The following is a 21,232-nucleotide window of genomic DNA, read 5'->3' as shown; positions in this document are numbered from 1 at the left end:
TACCTAATATGGAAAAACACGAAAACTGATTTGCTTGCTAGGAAGTGCAATTACAGAGATGTCAGTCGAGTTGAGAAGCACTCTTAAGAAGCAGAAATTAGTTAGACAAAACACCCTAATAATTAAAATACCTAGAGGATTATTAATGATTAGAAACAAGACAGAGACTTTTACGCATGAACATTTGAATTTTTCTGTATTTGAACAATCTTGGGGGGAAAAAAATTGTGAAGAGACTCTTACCAGCTTCCTGTGAATTTAATACTTCTAAGGCATGCATCATGGCACTTGCGAAGACATTGGCATCTTCTTTGCTGCCAAAATTCAGACCGTACACCTGCCTAGCATCACGCCACTGGTGGAAGGTCTGTGTAGCCTGATTGTACTTCAGCCCTTTTGGAATGGCACAATTTATTACCACCTATAATCATAAAAAAAAAAATTTACTTATGTTTAAAATTGTTGTTCCATCAGAATTTCAGCTTTGGGTAGATTTTATTCCTTCACCACATAGGTTAATTCGTGACCCATAATCGGCGAAACACAATGCTGAAAGCACATAACCGTTTCAATTTTAATTCCAACACTGTAATCAGTGATGGGAATACACAAGGGGACTAATGAGATATTTAGTATCAACTTTTGTAGCTGAAGTGTTCTCACTTCAAAAGGTGCCGAGATGTTTTGTAACAGCAGTGTAGTAACATCAACAGCTCTGACTTCCAGCACAGACCACTTGATGTGAAACACGCATCTGAAATTCAGAAACTCGTTTTCCCATGAATTTCACAGGGTATTTGTTAGGTTTCTTTTTTAACTAAGTTATCACCTTCTCCCTGTGGCTGCTGCATGCCTTGGCTTGCAGGGCTTTCAGCAGCAGTTTACTGGATTTGTACCACGGATCACAGGGCATCATTTTGTAAGATTGTTATGGCTCACACAAAAGATGATAAATTCGAGCTATTAGGGCAATCATTTACTACAAGCCATCCACTAAGAGGATCCCACTGCACTTGGTTAACTATATCCTCTCACCTTTTTCTGCTGAATAATGGGAGAAAAAACCCCACATTTGCTCTCAGATGAATGCACAGAGGTTTATTACTGGGAGTAAAGTGTTTAATAACAAATCACACAGGAGATCACCAGCCTAGGCTTCAGATGTGTGATAAATGACCAAGAACAGACCAAAAGAATTCTATGAAATGCTGGGAGGGAGGAAGACAAATATAAGAAGCTTTCCTCAAACAAAAGATTAGATTTTTAACCCCATCCCAAGTATCACATGGCAGAGCACATTTACAGACAGAGTGCTAATTTGCCATTTAATCATGATCCATTAACTTCATCAAGGAAATTAAGACATAATCCCTGTTACTCCCTTCTCACTCTCTTAAAGAGGTAGATGATCAGCACCACCAAATATCAGAAGGTTTTTCAAACAAAATTATCTGGAGAAATGAGACATCATCCATCCAGCTTTTCATGAGATAGGAAGAGCTAAAAGAACTGCTGGTGTCTACACAGGCTGCAGTTCAGAGTGGGGGAGAAAAGCTTTCAGGTTGCCACTTAAAAAGAACCAGATGACTTCTGTGTACACCACTACCCTCTTTATAAATAGATATCTGTAGGAAGAAATGGCAAGAGAACTATTGCCTTGGGGTATGCAAAGTGCTTAGTTCACAGGGAAAAAGCAATATAAGTTCTGCTACTTCAGTTAAAAAATGTGATTTATTTTTTATTGGTCCCATAATTTTGCTGAAGGCTTAGTAGTCTAAATTTTCAGAGATTTCCTCACCTGATGATCCTGAATCTTCCTGCCCACTACTCTGAATGTGTTGTTGCCTGTGTGATGATATATGTGAACTCGGCTGAATCCGGTTGATCCACCAGCTGGTACCCATTTCTTATTGGCATCATCGTAGACCATCACAGCAGCTCGTGCTTGGCAGATACTCTGTTCACTGTCAATATACAAAGTGGAGGAGAAAAAATTACTTGTGGCACAGCATCATCCTTCTGGTTAACTTTTTTTTTTACTTTTAAAACTAAAAATGTTAAAGCAATGCTCCAGGCAACTTGCTGAACCTCCACCTTTCTGAATACAAAACCATCAGGACTTTGACATTTTCCTTACATGTGCTCATTCTGAAAAGCTGTGGTCCAGACAGACTAACCACCAAGAGATCAAGAAGGCATTCACTTCTTTTTGCACTTTTTCCCCTTACAGGTTTTTTCACCCTTCTTTTTCCTCACCATCAGCCATGAATTTTAATTAAATGCCATAACCATTCTTTGCAAAGAGCAAAGAATCTGGAGTAGCACTAACTTCAGACAATCTACACTTTGCAGTGGAAATGACTTCTGCAAGAGATGAGAATTGGAAGGCTCTTGCACCTTTTAACATATAGAGAACAAACGCACAGAACAAAGTCCAGCACAAAAAATTCACCAGCTCATAAATGAAATGCATTTTGGTTTGGACAAATTTTACAACAGATGACACCCAGATGTAACATTTTCTCCACAAGAAAAGGTTCTACTGAATTCGCACTTTTTGGTGATCATCAGGAGATTACTATCAGTAACTATTCCTGATTATGCTAGTCATCTGGAAGCTGAGTTACAGCCTGGAGTTAAGAAGGAGCTTATCATAAATGTCATCATAAAAGAAACACATGAAATCAGACCATACCAGAAACAGACTATTTATTAGGAGAGGAAAGGGTGATACCATGCAGGTTGTCTTTACGGAAAAAGTCCAAATGCAGACAGGAAATAAAAATAGAAAGGAATGATTTCTTATCAGTAAGTCAGATTCTCTGAACATACCACTCCAGCACATCCAACATTATAGAAAGCACATGATGTCTGGCTTGCAAGGAATGTGGCCTGCTATTTGGAAAACTGAGAAGCCTGAAGAGACATGCATCCTTCATAGGAAAGTAAAGGATATTTTGTCATATTTCATGAAAGAGGGAAAGGTTGCCTACCCCATCCATCTGTCTTGGGTTTTTTTGTGGTTTTTATTGGTTGGTTGGTTTGGGAAGGAGTGTGTGTTTGTTGGGGTTGTTTTCCAAAGACCATGATGAATTTTCCCTTTATCTTATTCACATGTCCCAATACAAATTCTGAAGTACATCCAGCTGTTCTGTTAACTCTCAATACCAACATTTTTGAGAAAACAGAATCAATTTCTATCACTTTTCATGGCATTCTAACAAACAGAGAAGTGCTCAACACTGGGATGCTTTTCAAGGCTCACGAAGAAGAGAGAATACTGAGATCATCTTTCATGCACTGGGAGATTCATGATCAAATGAGGAAAGAGGTTCTTGATTTTAAAAATGCACATGTTCTAATCCCATCACCTATTCAACTAGATCAGAATGGGACTACAACCTCCACGCAGACCACCCTTCTTCTAGATCAATTTAGGGATATTAAAGTCATAATATACATAACTAAAGTGCTTTTTTTCTAAGCACAGTTTACAGTTTAGACTGGAAGGACCACATCTGAACCAGGAAGAAAGATTAAATGCAAAAGAAAAAAGTTCTGGTACAACTTTTAGGCATTTCACAGTGCCATTAAATGTATGCCACAGTGAAATACAGTTCCCTCACTTGGGAAGAGGGCAGTGCAAGAACCTACTGGATTTCTTTATTTTTAGATATTTTTGGCACACATCTTAAAACCTAGAAACATTCTGTACCATTCACAAAGTACATGACAAACTGCAGTGGTTTTTCTAAAATGCCTGACAGTAAACTTGGAAAACTTCTGAACCAATAATAGATTTTTGCTGTATTTCAATTTGGATCAATCACAGGCACAATAAACCATAGGTGACAGGACCTAGATACTTATTTGGAAGCAGAGCCATGTGGTTTGCAGAGTTCTTGCCAAAAAGTAACTTCTACTCAGTCATGTGCCAGACAGATTTTAAAAAAAGATTCTATTAAAAATTGAGACTATGATTCTAAGATAATCTGTTCCAATTACAACAAAAGTAGAACCAGAGTGACTGAGTAATGGTACAGTGAGTAGGGGACTAAATAGGACAGACCATCAAATTTCAGGTGCTCTTATACAGCCTAAGTTTTTAAAACTCTACATGATTTTATTTAACACACCAAAAAGAGAAAGAAAGAAAAAAAAAAACTACAGAAGGAGAAAAACCTATTCATTTTAGAACTATTCGGTATTCAAGTGGCACTCTTCACAAGTGCAAATAAGATGACCTTGAATTGAATTCCTAGCTTTTCTTTAACAACTGCTAAACTATTTTTAGTTCCACTTCTCAGGCCATGTCTTATAACTGGAAGTATTAGCCAAGTCTAGATCTCAAGTACTTCACACTCCATTTAAAATAAAACAATTTTCATAACAAGGAATTATTCTTATTAATATAAAAAATATGAGATGACTCACAAACTTTAAAAAATGACAAATACAAACAATTTCCAGCTGACCTTTTCAATCACTATACAATAAACCTTCTACCTTCATTTCATACAAATTCTACAACTAAAATTTCACTGTTCCAGGTGTGTAATTTTCATATCCAGCTATCAATTTGAAGGTGACATACTCCCCTCCTGCCAACAGTTCCCACCACACAGCACTTTGTTTATCAGACTGCAAGAGTAAGATGGGAAAATGAAAGAAAATACCCCTATCAGAAAGAAATTAAACAACCACAGGATGCTAGCCTATTTCCAGGGTTCAATAATGATACCCTAGTAGGTGAAGGGGAGATTTATTCAATTGCTCTTAGTAAGTTCTCTAGTGATTGCATTTCCTTTTGAAGAAAAGTATGGAGGCATGAGTTTTAGTGAAAATAATCTTCAGTTCTGCTCTTCAATGGCCATTTGATAGTTTAGAATCTGAATATTGCATATTATAATTAGACATCATCAAGTATTTAGGTATCAAAACTCCCCTAAAAATAACATGCATATTAGAAATCCATTAACTTCAAGAAATTACACCAAATCAAAAATCCACACTGTTAGCTCATGACTTTCTTTGACAGGTCTAATGAAAAATAGTTAGTTTTTTTTTCTGAAGATCCACCTTTTTCTACGAAAATTCTGACTTCAGCATACACACTGTTGCTAGAACCTGAACCAGTCTCTTGTATTCTACAAATATATATGAACTTAAACTTCAGTGCAAAAGAACAAGAGTCAAGTGAATCAGAATGGTATCATTTATTGTATTTCTTGCTTTTCACACTTAAGACACTTCCCTGCTGTACTTATATTAGGAAACAGGTCTTTGCCCATCTCAGCATTTACACAATGAGCTCTTCACAGTCCCCAGGGTTTGCTGTGACATGTGTCCCTTACATGACCTGTGTTAGGATGAATTCCTTCACTCACTGTACCAGAAACACTTTGATCTGATCACAAATGCAGATTTTCTACATGTTACCTTACCCTGGTGGCAAATGAACAAATTGTCTTCAGTCGTGTTGCAACAGAAAAGAAAAAGGGTCTTCATCTCCTTGCCATGTCATTAGGCCTTCAAAAGCATCCTACTGGGTTTACTTGCCTGTCTACAAATTTTCCTCTTCCTGGTGGGGTGTAATGGTTCCAGAAACCATTAGACTTGGATTAGCCTGCACCTTTTCAATATGTGAGTTGATTAGGGGATGTGGGAGATTGAGCATCTCCAGCTTCACAGGCTACTGCCAAAATGCACAGCTGCTCCAACAACTGATTGCTGAATTATTAGGGCAGTACTACAGTGAAATATTAACAAAGGAAAACTGAGAAATCTTATGTTCCCAAGTAAACTTACTAAACCAAGTATATGAAATTATTTGCAGAAAACAGAAAATTCGTAAGAGGGAACATTCATGTAAAAAAGTGCTCACCAGACCTTAGGAGACAAAGTGTACAGAGCTCTCTTCCCAAAATGTAAAGCTTGACAAATAGCTGTATAAATATATGTTAGGAGGAGTTATTCTCCAGACAAAGATGTAAGGCTCTGATTGTTAAAGCCAGCCATTATTCTGGGTAAGTCCACCTACAGCAATACCATATAAAGCCAACGACAGGGTGGCTGGTTTTTATTTGGGGTGGAAGAGTGGGGGGAGGTCTGGCACTCAAAAGGCTCACACAAAAAACCACAGTAGTAATGAATCATAAGTATAAGATTATTCTTATGGGAGAATATACTTTCCTCCTCCAGTGATGAGATCATACAAAAAGCTCAAAAACCATAGCAAACTGAACCCTAGCAGACATCATTCTTTCGCCCAGATGGAATGTGTTCGCTCTTTCACATCCCAAGCTCTTAAGCTCAATGTACAGTGACACCAATCCAGTCTGCTGACCTAAGCCTTTTTTTTTCCCCCCTCTCCACAAGAAGTGGATGCTTGGTTTTCCTGTCTCAAGAACTAAAAAGGATAAACATATTTCAAGGATCAAACTCATGTAAAACAGCACAATTGCAGCCACAGAAAAGATCATTTAAATATACCAACAAAAGCAAGGAAAAACTGTGATTGCTCTGATGCTCAACCTTTGGTATTTCTGTCAGTAATGTAACAATGAGGGGTTTGAAAGATTATATCCCATTACCACTGCTTCTGGTGATTCAGGTTTCCTTTTTTTTCCCTGCTATGTTCTCAATTTACAGAGACATAACAACATGTTCTTAAAATGTGCAGTCTTTGCAGGGCAGAAGGAATGGAAAGAGACACTGATTCATCAAACGCCTGTTTAGGATTTTCAAACCATGTGGCACAAAGCTAGAAAGAAACTCTAAACATTTCCAGTTCTCACATCTTAAAAATACACATTTTTGAAAAAGAGGTAAATGCTGGGTCAGATACAAAGTTCTGTATGTCAGTGGTGGTGTTTTACAAGCTAATTTCTCCTGCTTCTTCCTGAACCCCAACTGACACATCACAGTGAAACTGTGTATTCCCTGTTTTGGTATTAAGTTAAAACCAGCCACCCAAAACCAAAACCCACATATACTGTACCACTACTTTCTATTAATTAGAACAGACATTGTAGACAAAGTTGCCACATATTCTGAGTTGCTCATCTGGCTTAACAGTTAAACTACTTTTTAGCATCTTGACCTCAAAACAGAAGAGCTTCCTATGCCCTCAAATATGCTCCAAACTGAACTCAATTACATACCTTAATGTATATTTTTGGGAGAAGGGAAGAGGACTTGGATTTGTTGACAGGGGTGATGTGAGTGAGGAGAGGGTTACTTTAGGCTTGAATTAATCACCAGTTCCTTTAATTCTTTAATTTTATTAATTTCTTGAACTTCAGCACTTCAGCCAGAAGGACATCTCAGAGGAGGCTGAGTGTAACAATTCCCATCTCCTCCTGCCTACAAAGACATCCACACCATCAACAGGACACCATGGAAAAATACAAACCTTTAGGGCTCTGCAGAGGTTAACACAGCAGTGCAATAAGTGAAGTTTCTCTAACTCATCCTCAGCTGAGGAGTAAGAATCTCAACTTTCCCTGCATTACTGAAAGCCAGCTAAACATGCTGCTGGCAAGGGAACATCACATGTTTGGTACAGCAGAAGGAACGAAGCTGTGCTGTGCCACTTGTACCCAACTTCAAATGATGCAGCTTGCCCACTCCAACACCTCAGCCAGGACAGAATTTACTTGCAGTTTAGGTTTTAAAATAAGACTCAGTTAGGAGCAGCTCATTAATCTGACCTCTTTCCTCTTTTCAAACACTACAACCCCCCACAGGACAAGAGTACTTGCAGATTCCTTCCAGCAGATCCAACTCAGACAAGAGTGGTTGCTAAAACAGGAGGTGAATGCAGAGGGAGAAATCCCAGATTGCTTCACTAACAGCTCTCCTGTACTTGCCTGTGCCTAGAAAACTTTTGATTGATAACTGAGAGATTCATTCATCTCTCCCACTTCTCTGTCTCTGATAACCGAGAGATTCATTCATCTCTCCCACTTTTTCTGCTCATGAATTACTCAGAATACAGATTAGCTGCAACATCAGAAACCAGCAGAAAATCCTCCATGGGAAAGTCCCAACTGGAAATAAAACAAGTACTGCCGAGAAGCAGGGGAAACTGAATCATTGGGATTAACAGTTATCAAAGGAAAGGTGCTTTGCTTTTGGCACAGGATTCTGCAACACTCAGGAGTTTTAGTTGGTACACAGTTTGCTGGGGACAAACTTCCTTTGCTCAGTGAGCACCTTCTACTGAAAGAAGATTGCTTTTCATCTTGCACATAAAAGCACTTAACATTAATTTAGGAAAAGTCTGCTCTCGGAGCCAGAAAATTCTCATAAATTTCTCTTGTTGCTATAAATCTGTTCCTTGATGATTTTGCATTTGTAGCTTGTTCCACAGCAGCAGGTGAATATCAAACAGCTGAAGGAAATCATTGCAGGACATTCAGGCAGAAACAGAAATATTATTTAGAACAGCAGGCTGATGTCAAGTGAAAGCCTACTTTTCACACAGAATTCACAATTTAAAACCCAAAGAAATTTCCCCTCCCCAAACGTTTCACATTCCGTATTTCATGCAGTGGACAATGTTGGCAATTCGATATTGCATCTAGCTTTGTCATATGCTGATTCACATAAAAATTCACCTATTCCCTCAAAGGAAATCAGGAATATCTAGGAAGGAATATAACAAGTAAAACCAGTGAACACCGACACTACAGAGACAAATCTTTAAAAATCCAGAAGTATTGATAGGAATTAAGAACAGCAGACTGAAAATCACTGATTTTGAATAGTATAAACTAGCTATATTAACAATAGTTAACTGTATAATCAATAATGGAAGGTAGTATTAATAAAATATATTATATATAGTGACTAATCTTATCTACCCTTAAATTCATAAATACTCTCTGAAGTCCAACCAAAGATATTAACACACTTCACTTCTCAACTCTCCATTTAAATAAACTGTGTAATTACCCACAACAGGATACCAGGTTTTTACAAGAAACAGACACTAAAATCCTTTCATACACAAAGGCAGAGGTGTTTTTTAAGCAATTCCTTTAGCAGACAGAAAGAATGACCATTTGCTGTTTTGTTCCTTTAAAATGTATAGAATTCTGAACTTCCATCATTTATCATTCCAAGCTTGAGACAGAAGAACATGGATATGCTAGAATTTTATATACAGATTTGGTCTTTGCCTTGTAAGCAAGCTTAGTGATAACTTCATGGAAATACTTTATTAGAAACCTTCATTATTTTAGCTTGGAAGTAAGATTTTCAATGAAACAACCTGCAAGTGACAAGAGCAACTTTCTTCCACTATTTTCTAGATCATTTCATCCCACAGAGAATTATTAAGATTTTTTTTTCCCAACAGATGCTTCCAATAGACATTTTGAAAAAATCAGGACTATACAGAAGCCAACGATGTCATTATAACACATTTACAGTGACAGGGAAAATCCTTCTAGCCATTATTTTCACACTGGTAAAATAAAGTCCTGCATTTAGACTCCACAGAACCATGAAATAAGATAACTCAGTTTATGCTTGCTCCATGCACTCATCCATATTCTTGTTTTCTTTTATCCTCTTACACAGGGGTGTTCCCTAAGACATGGCATCTTTGGTAATTTACCCTGATTTTTTTTCCTGAAAATATTACATTGTTATAATCAAATCCATTTTTCCACTGGTTCTTCAAACATATTTCTTCAGGGCATTTACTACTTTGCTTACACTAAAAGGCTGTGCAGAATCCAAGCAGTAATTGAAGTAGATTCCATTTCTTCAAAGCACATTCAATGCAGTGGCATCACAAGCCAAAGGTTTTGCCACAGTAAAGGTTCATTCTGTCTGGGTAGTGTTTTTACCCAACAGTAAAACAGGAGCAGAAGATTCCTACCAGGATCTTTCACCTACCTCAGGATAGATTTTTATCAAAAATCAATTTATTGGTTTGTCTCTGATGTCAAAGCTAATGGAAAAAAATCTCTAAAGCAAAATCTGGGAATGAACCAATCTGCAAGCACCAGGGTACCCTGTAATAGAACAGAGCTATCAACCATAAAATCATTATCTTTACCAAATATGAACAATCAGGACAGATTGAAAAGTTCAAAGCTCTTAACCTGAAGGTCTTAAAAGGCCAGGACCAAAAACTAGCCAGACATATTAGCTCTTCCCTAGAAATAGAGTATTTTTCAAGGGCTTGTTGCTTTCTTTGTTGCAATTCCATGAATCTGAGCCCAACATACTGTGGAAAGCCTCTTTAAGCAGGCATGAAAAACAACATCTCCAACAACTAGACTGACAGCTGATGACTTCCTGTGAAAAACCACTTAACATACGCACATTTCCTATGTTCTATACATATTTCAACCAAAAGTGACCTTCTTCTGTTATTTCCCAAGCTTTCCAACACATGGTACAAATCACAGCTCTCAGAGCCCAGGTTCCCCAGGCAATCCGAGCTCCCAAATGTGCTGCAACAGAATCCATCATTACACTGCCAGCACCAGAGATCATGTAACCCATTTCACTTTCAGATAGCCAATGCCCAGCTCCTCTTGGAACAGCAAGAAAACAGTGGTTTTACATCATCAATTTAATACAAGGATAGCCTCTGATGTAGAGAGCTGTATAAAGGGGAGGTGGATAATCTTGAGTGACACATTCTAGACTCAGTGTTAATATGTGAATATGCAATCCACGGTTCATTAAAGGAAAGATTCATTACAAGAAGGAATTGTCTTTCTAAAACTTAATTTCACCAAAAAAACACCCAAACTCCGTATTTTGCTAATTTAACACTTATTTTTAAACACCAGGTTGACAATGACATGAATGTAGCCCAGGTGGGATGGGGCTCTGAGCAATCTGGTCTAGTGGAAAGTGTGCCCATGGCACAGGGGCTGGAATTGGGTGATCTTTAAGGTTCCTTCCAACCCAAGCCTTCTATGGTTTTATGGGTTAATCATGAAAATGTGAGCAGCAAAGCACAAGAAAAGGTTACATATAATTACCTTGGTCTCAAAACCAAGTTTTGTTCCCAGAGTTTCCAGGTCTGCATGAGTATTGCATCAGAGGGAAATAAAGCTGGAGGCTCCAGCTGGATGAACTGGATACTGAGAACCCACCCAACTGAACAGCATAAACCCAACACAGGTGAAGGTACTATGGTGACATCATGTGGCCCCTCTCACAGCTTTACAGGGTGTTCAAGACAAGCTCCTGACAGCCTGAAAAAGACAAATGTCATGACCAGCCTCCAGCAGAAAAAGAACCAAGACCTGGGGAGCCAGAGGCTCAAAGGGCTGCAGGGAGTAGTTTGACATTTACCTGGTAAGGTGTTACTGGTGTATTTTTCAGGGGGGTCAGTACCAGCTACGATGCTGTTTAATGCACTTGTTGATCACCACGAAAATGGGATGTAATGAAACTTCAAGTCTTCAGGATGCATTTCTGCAAACTGGGGTAGACTGGTATGCTGGACAGCAGAGCTACTGTTCAGAGGTTTCTGAGCAGGCTGGAGAAATTAGGTGACAGAAACCTCAAGAAATCTGGAGGCAAGAGCTAAAACTTGCACCTGGGACAAAATAACCTCACACTATTTAGAAAGTGATTATTCCCCTCTATTCAGGCTGCATCTGGCATATTGTGCCCAGTTTTGGGCTCCCCAGTGGGAAAAAAAAAAGACTTTGACAAATTGGAGCAAATCAAAGAGAAAACCATTAATGGGGCTAGAGGAAAAGATGCACCAGGAGTGGCTTCACAGCTGTGCTTGTTCAGCCTCCAGCTAAGGCAGGAACATAATGGCCACTCTCAACTACTCAACAGGGAATTACAGGGAACAAGAGTCACAATCTTCTCAGAAGTGCACTACAGAAAGGTGAGAGGTAATCAAAAAGTGCAGAAAAGGAGCTTTTAACCAGCCAAGGAAAAGCTGCACCAAGAAATCAGTGAAATACTGGAAGAGGCTGCCCAGAGGAGCTGTGGAATCTCCATCCTTTGAGACTTCAAAATTCAACCCAGCCAAGGTGATGGGAGCAGATGAACCCCAAGAACTTCCACCTTGACTAAGATAGTGTGTGGCTCTAGAAGAAATAAAATTCGTTGAGAACCCCACTGAATTGCAGATATATAAGTACTTTATTTAAGACAATTTCTGCCTTAGCACCTCATTTTATTGGAATGCTCTTCCCAAAAATAACAACATGCATTTCACACTTGAAGTTTCAAGCAGCCTCTCCTTCTGTAGCCTTTAAATGAAGATCTTAAACACTGTTGGTAGTTCTGAAATTCAAAGTCTAAAAGGAAGAGGCTTAAATAAACAACACAGTATTTATATCACTGATGTGTACTACCAAATAAATGTCTGAATATTTAATAATAAGCAATAAGCCTCATTTCTTTCACACTCTACTCCCAACAAAACACATAAGATTGATTCATGAATTTCTGACATCTCTTAACAAGTCTGTACTACAAAATACTTCAAATATAAACAGAGCTCTTGACAATCCTGTCCTCATTTCTGAGGGCACGAGGAAAAGGCAAAGTTCTGGGTCTTATTCAAGCAGCTTGAAACAAATGAATTCTTAAGCAACTCAAGACCTGTCACGGTGTAGCAAGCAAACAGTGATGTGTAAAAATTACCCCAGTTACAGCTGCTTCCTTGTACGGGAAAATCTAATGAGCACTCTTATGTTGTGCATTCAGTAGAGACATTTATGATAATGTGTAAAACAAAGGAATACCAAATTTTCACTTAAATGCCTCTCTACAGTAGAGCTCTGCTCTCCTCTTTGAGCACAGGTTTCCACATACAAATTTCACAAATCAAGGAGAGGTTATCATCATCAAGTTGACACAATCTGGAATCGTTCTGCTTTCACTTCAATTATGGGTTATTTACATTTGCCACGGAATGCAGTCAAAGTTATCACCTATATCGAAATATGAATTCAATTTTCATGCCAAACTGCTGCATTTACTCACTGAACAGCACATTTTCCTTGCACTCTTCTCTTCTTTGATCCAAATTACTTTCTGGCAAGGCTAAGTCAGTCTTATTTTGAATAACTATGATTTCTTTCCAACATCATTTTGTCTTTCAATACCACTTTTTAAACTACTATTTTTTCACTCCTCCTATATCCTACATATTAGCAATACCCCTCCTGAAGTGGCTGCTCACACAGCTACTTCAGAAGCTCTTCTTCCAAGTCTGACTGCAAGTCAATCAAGATTTTAACTTGAAGAAATTCCTGATTCCAACTCATACACCACCCCCAAATTTCTCCCTTCTTCCAGCAATGCTTGCTAACACACTTACTCAAGGTTGGCATTAAAATCTAATCCCTTAGGTTGCTTACACCCCTCTATTAAATGCAGCTTAAATTAACCTAGAATCATTCAAATCTGTGATCAGTTTTTCCTCTGAATATCCTTCATACAGTGGCATTTAACAACAGTAAAAAATTCTGCATTTCCCAAAGTCCGAATCTTGATTTCATCAGTTAACGATTTTGATAATAAAAAGGTGGTAAAGGTGATATGATCTAAAAATTCTAACACTATTTATACATTTATTTATAAATTAAATCCTTTTTCTGGAGCTGGCAGAGGGATTCAGAGCTATCTGTCCTGTCATGTATGTGCTACTCTAATTCTAACAGAAGGGACAGGTTACTTGTACGCTAATTGCTACTTGTATAAGCTAAAGGCTGAAAGTGCCCTACTCTTCCTCTCCACACTTCCAGGCAAAGAACAGCACAAGGAGAAATTGGAAAATCAATGCTAGAATTCGTTGCAAAAGTATTTTGCGACTCAGTGACCCACTTTTAACTTTGAACACCAACAGACGACTGCAGTAACTAATTCAATCTAGTTAATAATTAACACCAACATTTGTGCATTCATTACATCTAACGTTCTGTCCTAGAAAATTGGATGATCTAGATGCACCATGAAACACTGAGTAGAAGCTGTTTGATTTTCCCACAGTGTCAGCTATTTCAAGCATCTCTTGCAATAAAAATTAAGCAGCTAGAGTGCGGTGGCAGTCAGCACACAGCCCTTGAACAGAAGTGTATCAACGCAGATGCGTGCTTGAAACACTTGTTTGGAGGGGTTTTACCCACCCAGAGCAGCCAGAACAAATGGGCATTTGCACTGTCATCTCAAGGAATAAAAAGAAAAACTATTTTTGACATCTCTCACCTCTCTGAAACAGGTCTGTATCAAAATTCTAGCAAAATGGCTACACAGTGAAAAAAGAAAGACCAGTCTCACTGCAGAGTAGACAATACCCACACAGAAAAAAAATTACTAAATTATTATGCTAGGTTGTAAATTTTACTGTATAGATCAACATCTTTATCATGAGATACACACTGGTTTTCCTTCCAGAGAGCAGCTCTTCTAGTATTTCAAACCTCTTGGCAAAGTAATTATTGCTTCAGACTGCAATACTTTGTTTTCCCCCATTTTAGGATGCTTTGCTTGTTAGCTCCTTAAATGTTGTCACTGAGATCTGCCTTCACACCAGAAAAACAGTTCCCAAGTTAAACAGTGAGAAACTGTGTTTGCCTTGCTTTCTTGGTCCCAATTCCTAAGCAGTTCAGCTGTCTCTCCAGTTGTTCTTTCCTTTGCAAATGCTCATGTTTAGAGACAAAAACCTCGATTTTAAGACTCAAAAGGCAACTTTCTTTCACATTTACTTTAATCTTAAACGTGTGTCCCAGCTGGAAACAGGACAATATTGCTAATTTGTTAACCAGTAGGATCTACAGTAACGGGGACATATCCATGTTCTGTTCCAGTAAAATACCACCTATCTCTACACCCAAGTTTTAGAACAAATTGCATCACATCTCAGGCTGATAGCAAAAGGAGTTGTATTTCCCAAGAGTCCTTTGATTTTAAACTTTCCCAGACGTAACAAATCACACTTTCAAGTATATCTGCACGAACAAATACAAATAATTATTCAACAAGCACAAAAACCTCTGCATGTGAATTTCTATGTGTACTTGGGCACAAGACTCGACTCTGCGACAGCCAAAATTTGATCAAAACATCACTCAGAAGAAAAAAGTCTACATATTTTTCTATTTTCATATATTATGCTGTACATACAATGCGTTATTTCACAAAAAAATTCCACTGTGTAAGTCCTTTGTACCCAACGGTATTACCAGGTCGGGAAGTCCCTTAAAGTTCTGATAAAAATATTTTTTTTCCTTTAGGGCAAGGACAAAAGTAGTTACTGGCTTCCTTTACTAGAAAAACAGGAAAATAAAGTTTTCAAAATAGCAATTAGATCCAAAAAAATCCTGATCTAGCAAGAGTATATTTGTTACATTACTACCAAAACTGGAAGATATGTTTAGACATTTTCTTTTAATATTAGTTAGAAATGGATGTCAGCTATTCTATTTCCTCCTTTTCAAGGAGCATAACTGACTGCACCTTATCTCACCCTAAGAGCCCAGTATTTAAACTGAAAATACTATTACTTTTTTTTTTGTACTTAATTTTACTGCTTATCTTTTCTTACCCAAGTTTATTCAGTGAATCATTACATATAAGGAAGTAATTCTCATTAAACTGAAACGAGAAATTCAATCTACAAAGTAGGAATACAAACAGCCCAAACAGAACAGCAGCTCTAGCAAGCTAAGGCTTTTATGCTGCGGTTTTAAGTATTAAAAACACATCAAAGGAATAAAAAGGTAGAGGCCTATACTAACCACTACACATTCCAAATGAAAAAAAGACTTGCAAACTCCAACTGGGAAATGAGTATTTAAAAGCAAAGTTATATATTCATTGATTATTTGCACTAATAAATTATTTAGAGGAGAAACTACCACGCAAAGGTGAGCTGAAGAACAATTTTGCTCACACTAGAAAATTAAGACTCCTTATCAGCATATCCATTGTTTAGGTTTGTGCTAGCTGCAAGTGCCAGAAAGCTTTATCTGAACGGGGATTTTCACTAGTTCAGCTAATCCAGCAGTAATTATCGGAAAACGCTATTTTAACGCATAAAGGCAGCACAATCCAGCTGGCATCCCAGGGGCCTCTCCCATTGTACAAGATGGCTGTTGCCAGGCTCCAAATGGAACGTGCCTTTCATTGCTCTAGATCAACACTCCAACCATTGTATTATCTTCCCTCTCCAGCTACAGCTCCATTTCAGAAACCACCTTTTCCAGGCAGCCTTGCCTTGTTTTAACCAGCGTTTTATGATGTCTCCCGTACTCATTTCAGTGCTAGGATAACTAAAGCTCATGGCAGAGAACGTTTCACTGCTATTTACAGCCCTTACTACCCAGGCTGGGTTTTTCCAGTGTCACGACACTCTTGTAACAGCTATGCTGGGAGGTTTAATCTTTAAACCACACAGGGAGTGTTGTGCAGTTTCCCTCTTCTCACAGCAGCTTTGGGAATCCCACTCTCTACCCAGGGCTTTCAGGTCTGCTTGCAAACAAGGACTTTTGGGTGGGGCTTTTCTGTGTGTTGATGGGTGGCATTTTTGGTTTTGAACTCAAGAATACTTCCATGCTGTAGCACACAAATCAGTTTGATAACACCAATTAACAAAGTTTATCTCTCTTCAGTTGTTACCTGCCTCGCAAAAGCCCTCTTTTAGGCAAATGACACACAAGACAAGGGGAGTAACACAAAGAAGCACTTTCAGACTGGCTATGCATTCATATTCCAGAACACATTATGTGATGAGCTGCTACCCTGAGGTAAGCAAACAGACTGCACTCCCAACCCTAAATACTTTGCAGGGAGACAGAGGGAAAAGAGAAGTTTTATTACCAGCTTTATGCATATGTGTTTATATGTTAAAACCACAGCCCAATTAGCTGGTCCCTGATATAGTCTAATCCAGCTTCCATTTCTGCATATCCAAATGTCCAAATTCATTTCTTAAAAAGCAGGCGATGAAATGTAACAATAAAATTTGGTTAATGCAATGCGACACAAAGTCAACAGAACTTAGTTTACACACCTTCATGCATAAAATGAACAGGTAATGTTCCAGCAAACACTAACAACCTTTAAATAGGCTGCAAAAAATTACATACTTTCAGCTTTCTTTTTCCATTGTGACCTTTTTTCTCCCCTGCATCAGCGTATTAGTTGTGGGGGTTGTTTTGTTTATAGAGTTCATCTTTAAAAGCAAAAAGGTAAACTGCTTGCTCTCCCTTCTCCCATGTACAAAGAACAGCATTCACTGTCTCTATGAAGGACCTAAGGGCTGTGAGTCATTTGTTTTGGAAAAAAGCTCCCAAAGGCTATCAAGCAAGACTGTTGAGATAAAGCCTTTCAAGACTTACATCAGGGTTTCCCAGACGCTACGTGTACCAGTAAGTGCAGACTAATCATATTTTGTCAGACTGCACACTACTTCTGAATCCATCTACCAGCATGCCAGCGAGGATAATGTAACCATAAACTATTAGAAGCATATGCTACTCCATCTAAGAGTTCTTCTGCATCCTCATGCAAGTTGTTTCAGAAGTGCTTTGGGGCTTTTTACAAAACTGAGACAAATAGGAAGCAAAACCAAGCAGGGGGGACTGGAAGTTCAGATTGCCAGCAAGGAGTGAACAAAGCAGAAAGCTGCAGAAAGGCTGCTCCAGCCAAAGGAGAAAAGAAACCCCAGCAAACTGGTTAGCTGCCCCACCAGTACAATGCTCTGAATTAGCCAAAGTTCTGGTTTGGTTTAGAAACTTTTATTCCAGGCATCTAAGGCTGCCAGCAACCTAGGCAGTCTAATCAAATCCAGGCCTTGTTAGAAGCAGTAGTTTGGATGTCAGTAGCTGTTTTCCTTATGGTTCTGGGTCAGACCTACAGCAGCATTTGCACTCAAAGCAGGACAGAGGTGATTTAAATCCAGCGAAGGCAACACCTCCCTCCACCAGGTGGGACATCAGGAAGTGTTTTTTAACAGCTAATATCTACTAAATTAAGTGGACACACACAGATGTTCACAGGAGCAAGACTTCTCAAAAAAATAACCCAAAACCAACACAAAAGCACAGGCATTTTGAAGAAAATATTCAAATGAAAAAATACAATAACAAGCCCCAACATGTGGTCTTACCTCTTCCTGCCTAACAATGGTCATAAAAGTAGGCAACACATTATAAGGGAGCATTCAAAGCAAATTGGAAAGCCTGGGAACAGTCCAATACAATTCACAATTGCTCACAAAACACAGCATACAGTAGGTCCCACCATGAGCACCTGTGTTTCCTTCACCTCAATAGCTAAAGAAACAATTAGAAAAGCCTTCAAAGGGGTAAAGCAGCATCCTGAAACACCTAAAAATACTGCTGCATCAGGTAAAGACATTCAGCTGATGGAACAGTCTCATGAAAAAACATGTACATCTCTTATAGATCAGAATAAGCCCACAGGGAATATCTTTATACAATTTTTTTTAAAGGATAAATAATTGTACAAAGTACAGACGTATAAAACAATTTCTTCACCTCCATTAAGTAACCAGCACTCACATTGCAAGATCTAGTGATATTAACAATGGCTTGGCCAAAACAATCCAAATAATATTGTTACTGCCAAGAGCAGGGACTTCCTGTTGAAAGGCAAATCCACCTCCAAGTATGAAAACCACGCTCATAAAAACTAAGATTCCCAGTTACCTGTGGAATGTAAGAATAATCACTTTACAATCTTCTGTGACAAATCCATTGATGAGTAGCTCATGATGAGTCATGAAATAGTATTTGTGGGGGAGTGGGGGGAAGCTGTAACTGCTAGTGGTCATTTGGGAACTGTTTATAATAATTTGGCTCAGGTAATGTGAGTGCACACAAGATTACAGGCAGAGCACCACCTTCCTACCAGGAAGGACAAAAGATCACACAGAAGTGACAGGCACTGACTTTCATCATTAGCCAACTTATTTAGGGCAGGGGAAAAGCCCTGCATGCTAAGTATATGGTATTGACATCTACCCATATAATGTAAAATCTAAAGCATAAGGAAAAAGTCACTTCAATTTGCTTTCCACAAACACATGCACCAAGTAGCACACTTTGGATTACAGCAGACATACAAATTGGGGAAACACTTGGCAAGGCAGAAGTGCATCAAAAAAAGGGCATGAGAGTTACAAGGTCACAAAATAAAAGAGCAAACCATTTGACACAGAGGAAAAAAAAAACTGTACCAGCAACATCCTCCATAAACAAGAATAACAGGAAAATTCCCCTAACAGTAACAGCAGTGAAATACTAGAACAGACTATGAAGAAATATTGTGAAATCTCAAGGAAGAGTCTGAAAAAGTTATACATGTCAAGATAAGTTTACTGGATTCTTTATTCTCAAGCTGCTATTTCTGGAGCATCCCTGTGCACAGGCAGCCCTTGAGCTCACAGCCAGCAGAGCACACTCGCAGGCAGAAGGTGCCAGCACCTCTTTCTGACATTGCTGCAGGAAGGGACAGACCCCTATCACATGAAACCCCCCAGGCTGTGATGCAATTCCACCATCCATCAGGGTGAACCCTGTCACAGCACAGACCAGCACTGGCTCCATGCAGAACAAGGTCAAGATCCAGCAGCAGAGTTACAAAATGTATTGCAGCACTTAGGTGCTGGTTTTATCGCTCTCAGAGCAGCAGGAGGCTGTCTCAGAAGGTACAGAGTAAGAATCAATCAGCCAAATGAATCTGGCTCAGATGCTCCCAGACCATGGCTCTGCTCCCATGTCTGAGAAACACCCAAGGAGCATGCATAACTTTATTAGGATCTGAAGCTACAGCTCAACTAATTTGCAATTATGGCACCAGCTGGTGGCCCAAAGCACCCTGATGTGTCATTTGAGCCTTCTGTCTGTGGCAGGAAAAAAAAAAAAAAACATGCCTACAGTATCCCAACTTCCTTTAACATTAAAGAGACAAAGTTACATGGAGGAAATAAACTGAGCAAGGATCTATACACTCACTTATGGTAGTTTAGGAAATGAGAAGTGTTCCCTGAATTCAGAATATCTCATCAACATAAGTGAGACACAGCTCAGCAGTGTTCTTACTGTTTTTTCTCACACGTCTCCAAGTGACTCGTATTGTGACTTATCTGCCCAGGATAAACAGTCCCTCAAATGCAGCACTGTCTAGAAATGATCCTGGTAAATTACCCTGATTAATTCAGAGTCCCAGGATAACAGATTACCAAAGGAGCTCCTCATGGTTAGAGCAGAATGTTCTGCCTCCTTACACGGGCAATTTCCACAGGATACACCAAAGGCTTCCAGGTTGCTGACAAAGGAACAAACATCTCCTTCCCACCAAAAAAAGAGGGCAGTGCTTGCATTGTAATGATTCTAACTCAGAGCTTCCCATACACTGACAGAGACACCAAATTATGTTCTCAAGCTCAAAAAGCAGCATTTGTCCTAAATATTTCAGATGATGTATAAATTACAAATATTGCACGTTTCAATATACACATGGCCGCACAGGCAGAGAGAACTTTTTGGGGCAGGGGGAAGAAACAAAACCAAAGTTCTTCCTTTACCATCATAGGAGGCATTTACTGTTTGGAGAACCAGAAATCTGGTCCTCATAAACCATGAGGGACTGTGACAAGTAAGGCTGAATAAGCAACATCAAGTTATATCTGTTTTCATCATTTCTGGAACCCATTAGCCTTTAGCAATAACTTTCCTTAAAATGAAACCAATGAATTCCTAAACTAAATCAAATTAATCCCTAAACAGTCTAGAAACAGACTCTGGTTACAGCTCTCAACAATTTTTAATATACTAAAATCATAATTTTGTATTTACTATTATTCTATTTAAGTTTCAGTGGTTTCAACTATTAAGGTGTCTAGTGAAACTCATTCCACTGTGGTTACTCAAATGGTATTTCTTCCAGTTGATAAGAATATGCAAATTTTTTGGTCAAACACTCTGGATCTTTATCTGCTTCTTTTAAAAACTCTGGTTTACAGATGGTTTTAACCAAGTCCCTGAGCATGTACAGCACTGTACCTTCTCTTCACATATTGTGCTCTGTCAGCTTTGCTATCTAGAGCATCTCCCTTAGGAGGAAAAGCTGAGGGAGCTGAGCTTCTTCAATGGAGAGGGGACCTCATCAATGTCAGCCAGTATCTGAAGGGAGGCTGCCAAGAGGAAGGATCCAGGCTTTTCTCAGTGATGCCAGGGAATAGGACAAGAGGCAAGGGGCA

The 21,232-nt window shown here is 38.8% G+C and overlaps 1 protein-coding gene across 7 annotated transcripts in view; it reads right to left on the bottom strand.

The window, feature by feature from the left end:
• The window catches only part of ENAH (ENAH actin regulator), an 88,421-nt gene that overhangs the window by 42,968 nt on the left and 24,221 nt on the right, over nucleotides 1-21,232 (bottom strand). For all 7 annotated transcript variants that reach the window (XM_033054615.1, XM_033054613.1, XM_033054619.1 and 4 more), the window contains exons 2-3: nucleotides 1,799-1,964; nucleotides 244-421 (exon numbers count right to left, since the gene is read on the bottom strand). In XM_033054615.1, coding sequence (XP_032910506.1) covers nucleotides 244-421; nucleotides 1,799-1,964 — 344 coding nt within the window. The remainder of the gene's footprint in view (nucleotides 1-243; nucleotides 422-1,798; nucleotides 1,965-21,232) is intronic.

This window comes from Catharus ustulatus, chromosome 3 (assembly GCF_009819885.2).
Source record: "Catharus ustulatus isolate bCatUst1 chromosome 3, bCatUst1.pri.v2, whole genome shotgun sequence".
Taxonomy (NCBI): Eukaryota; Metazoa; Chordata; class Aves; order Passeriformes; family Turdidae; genus Catharus; species Catharus ustulatus.
Note: the sequence above shows the minus strand (reverse complement) of the source record. Positions and strands in the feature narration are given on the sequence as shown.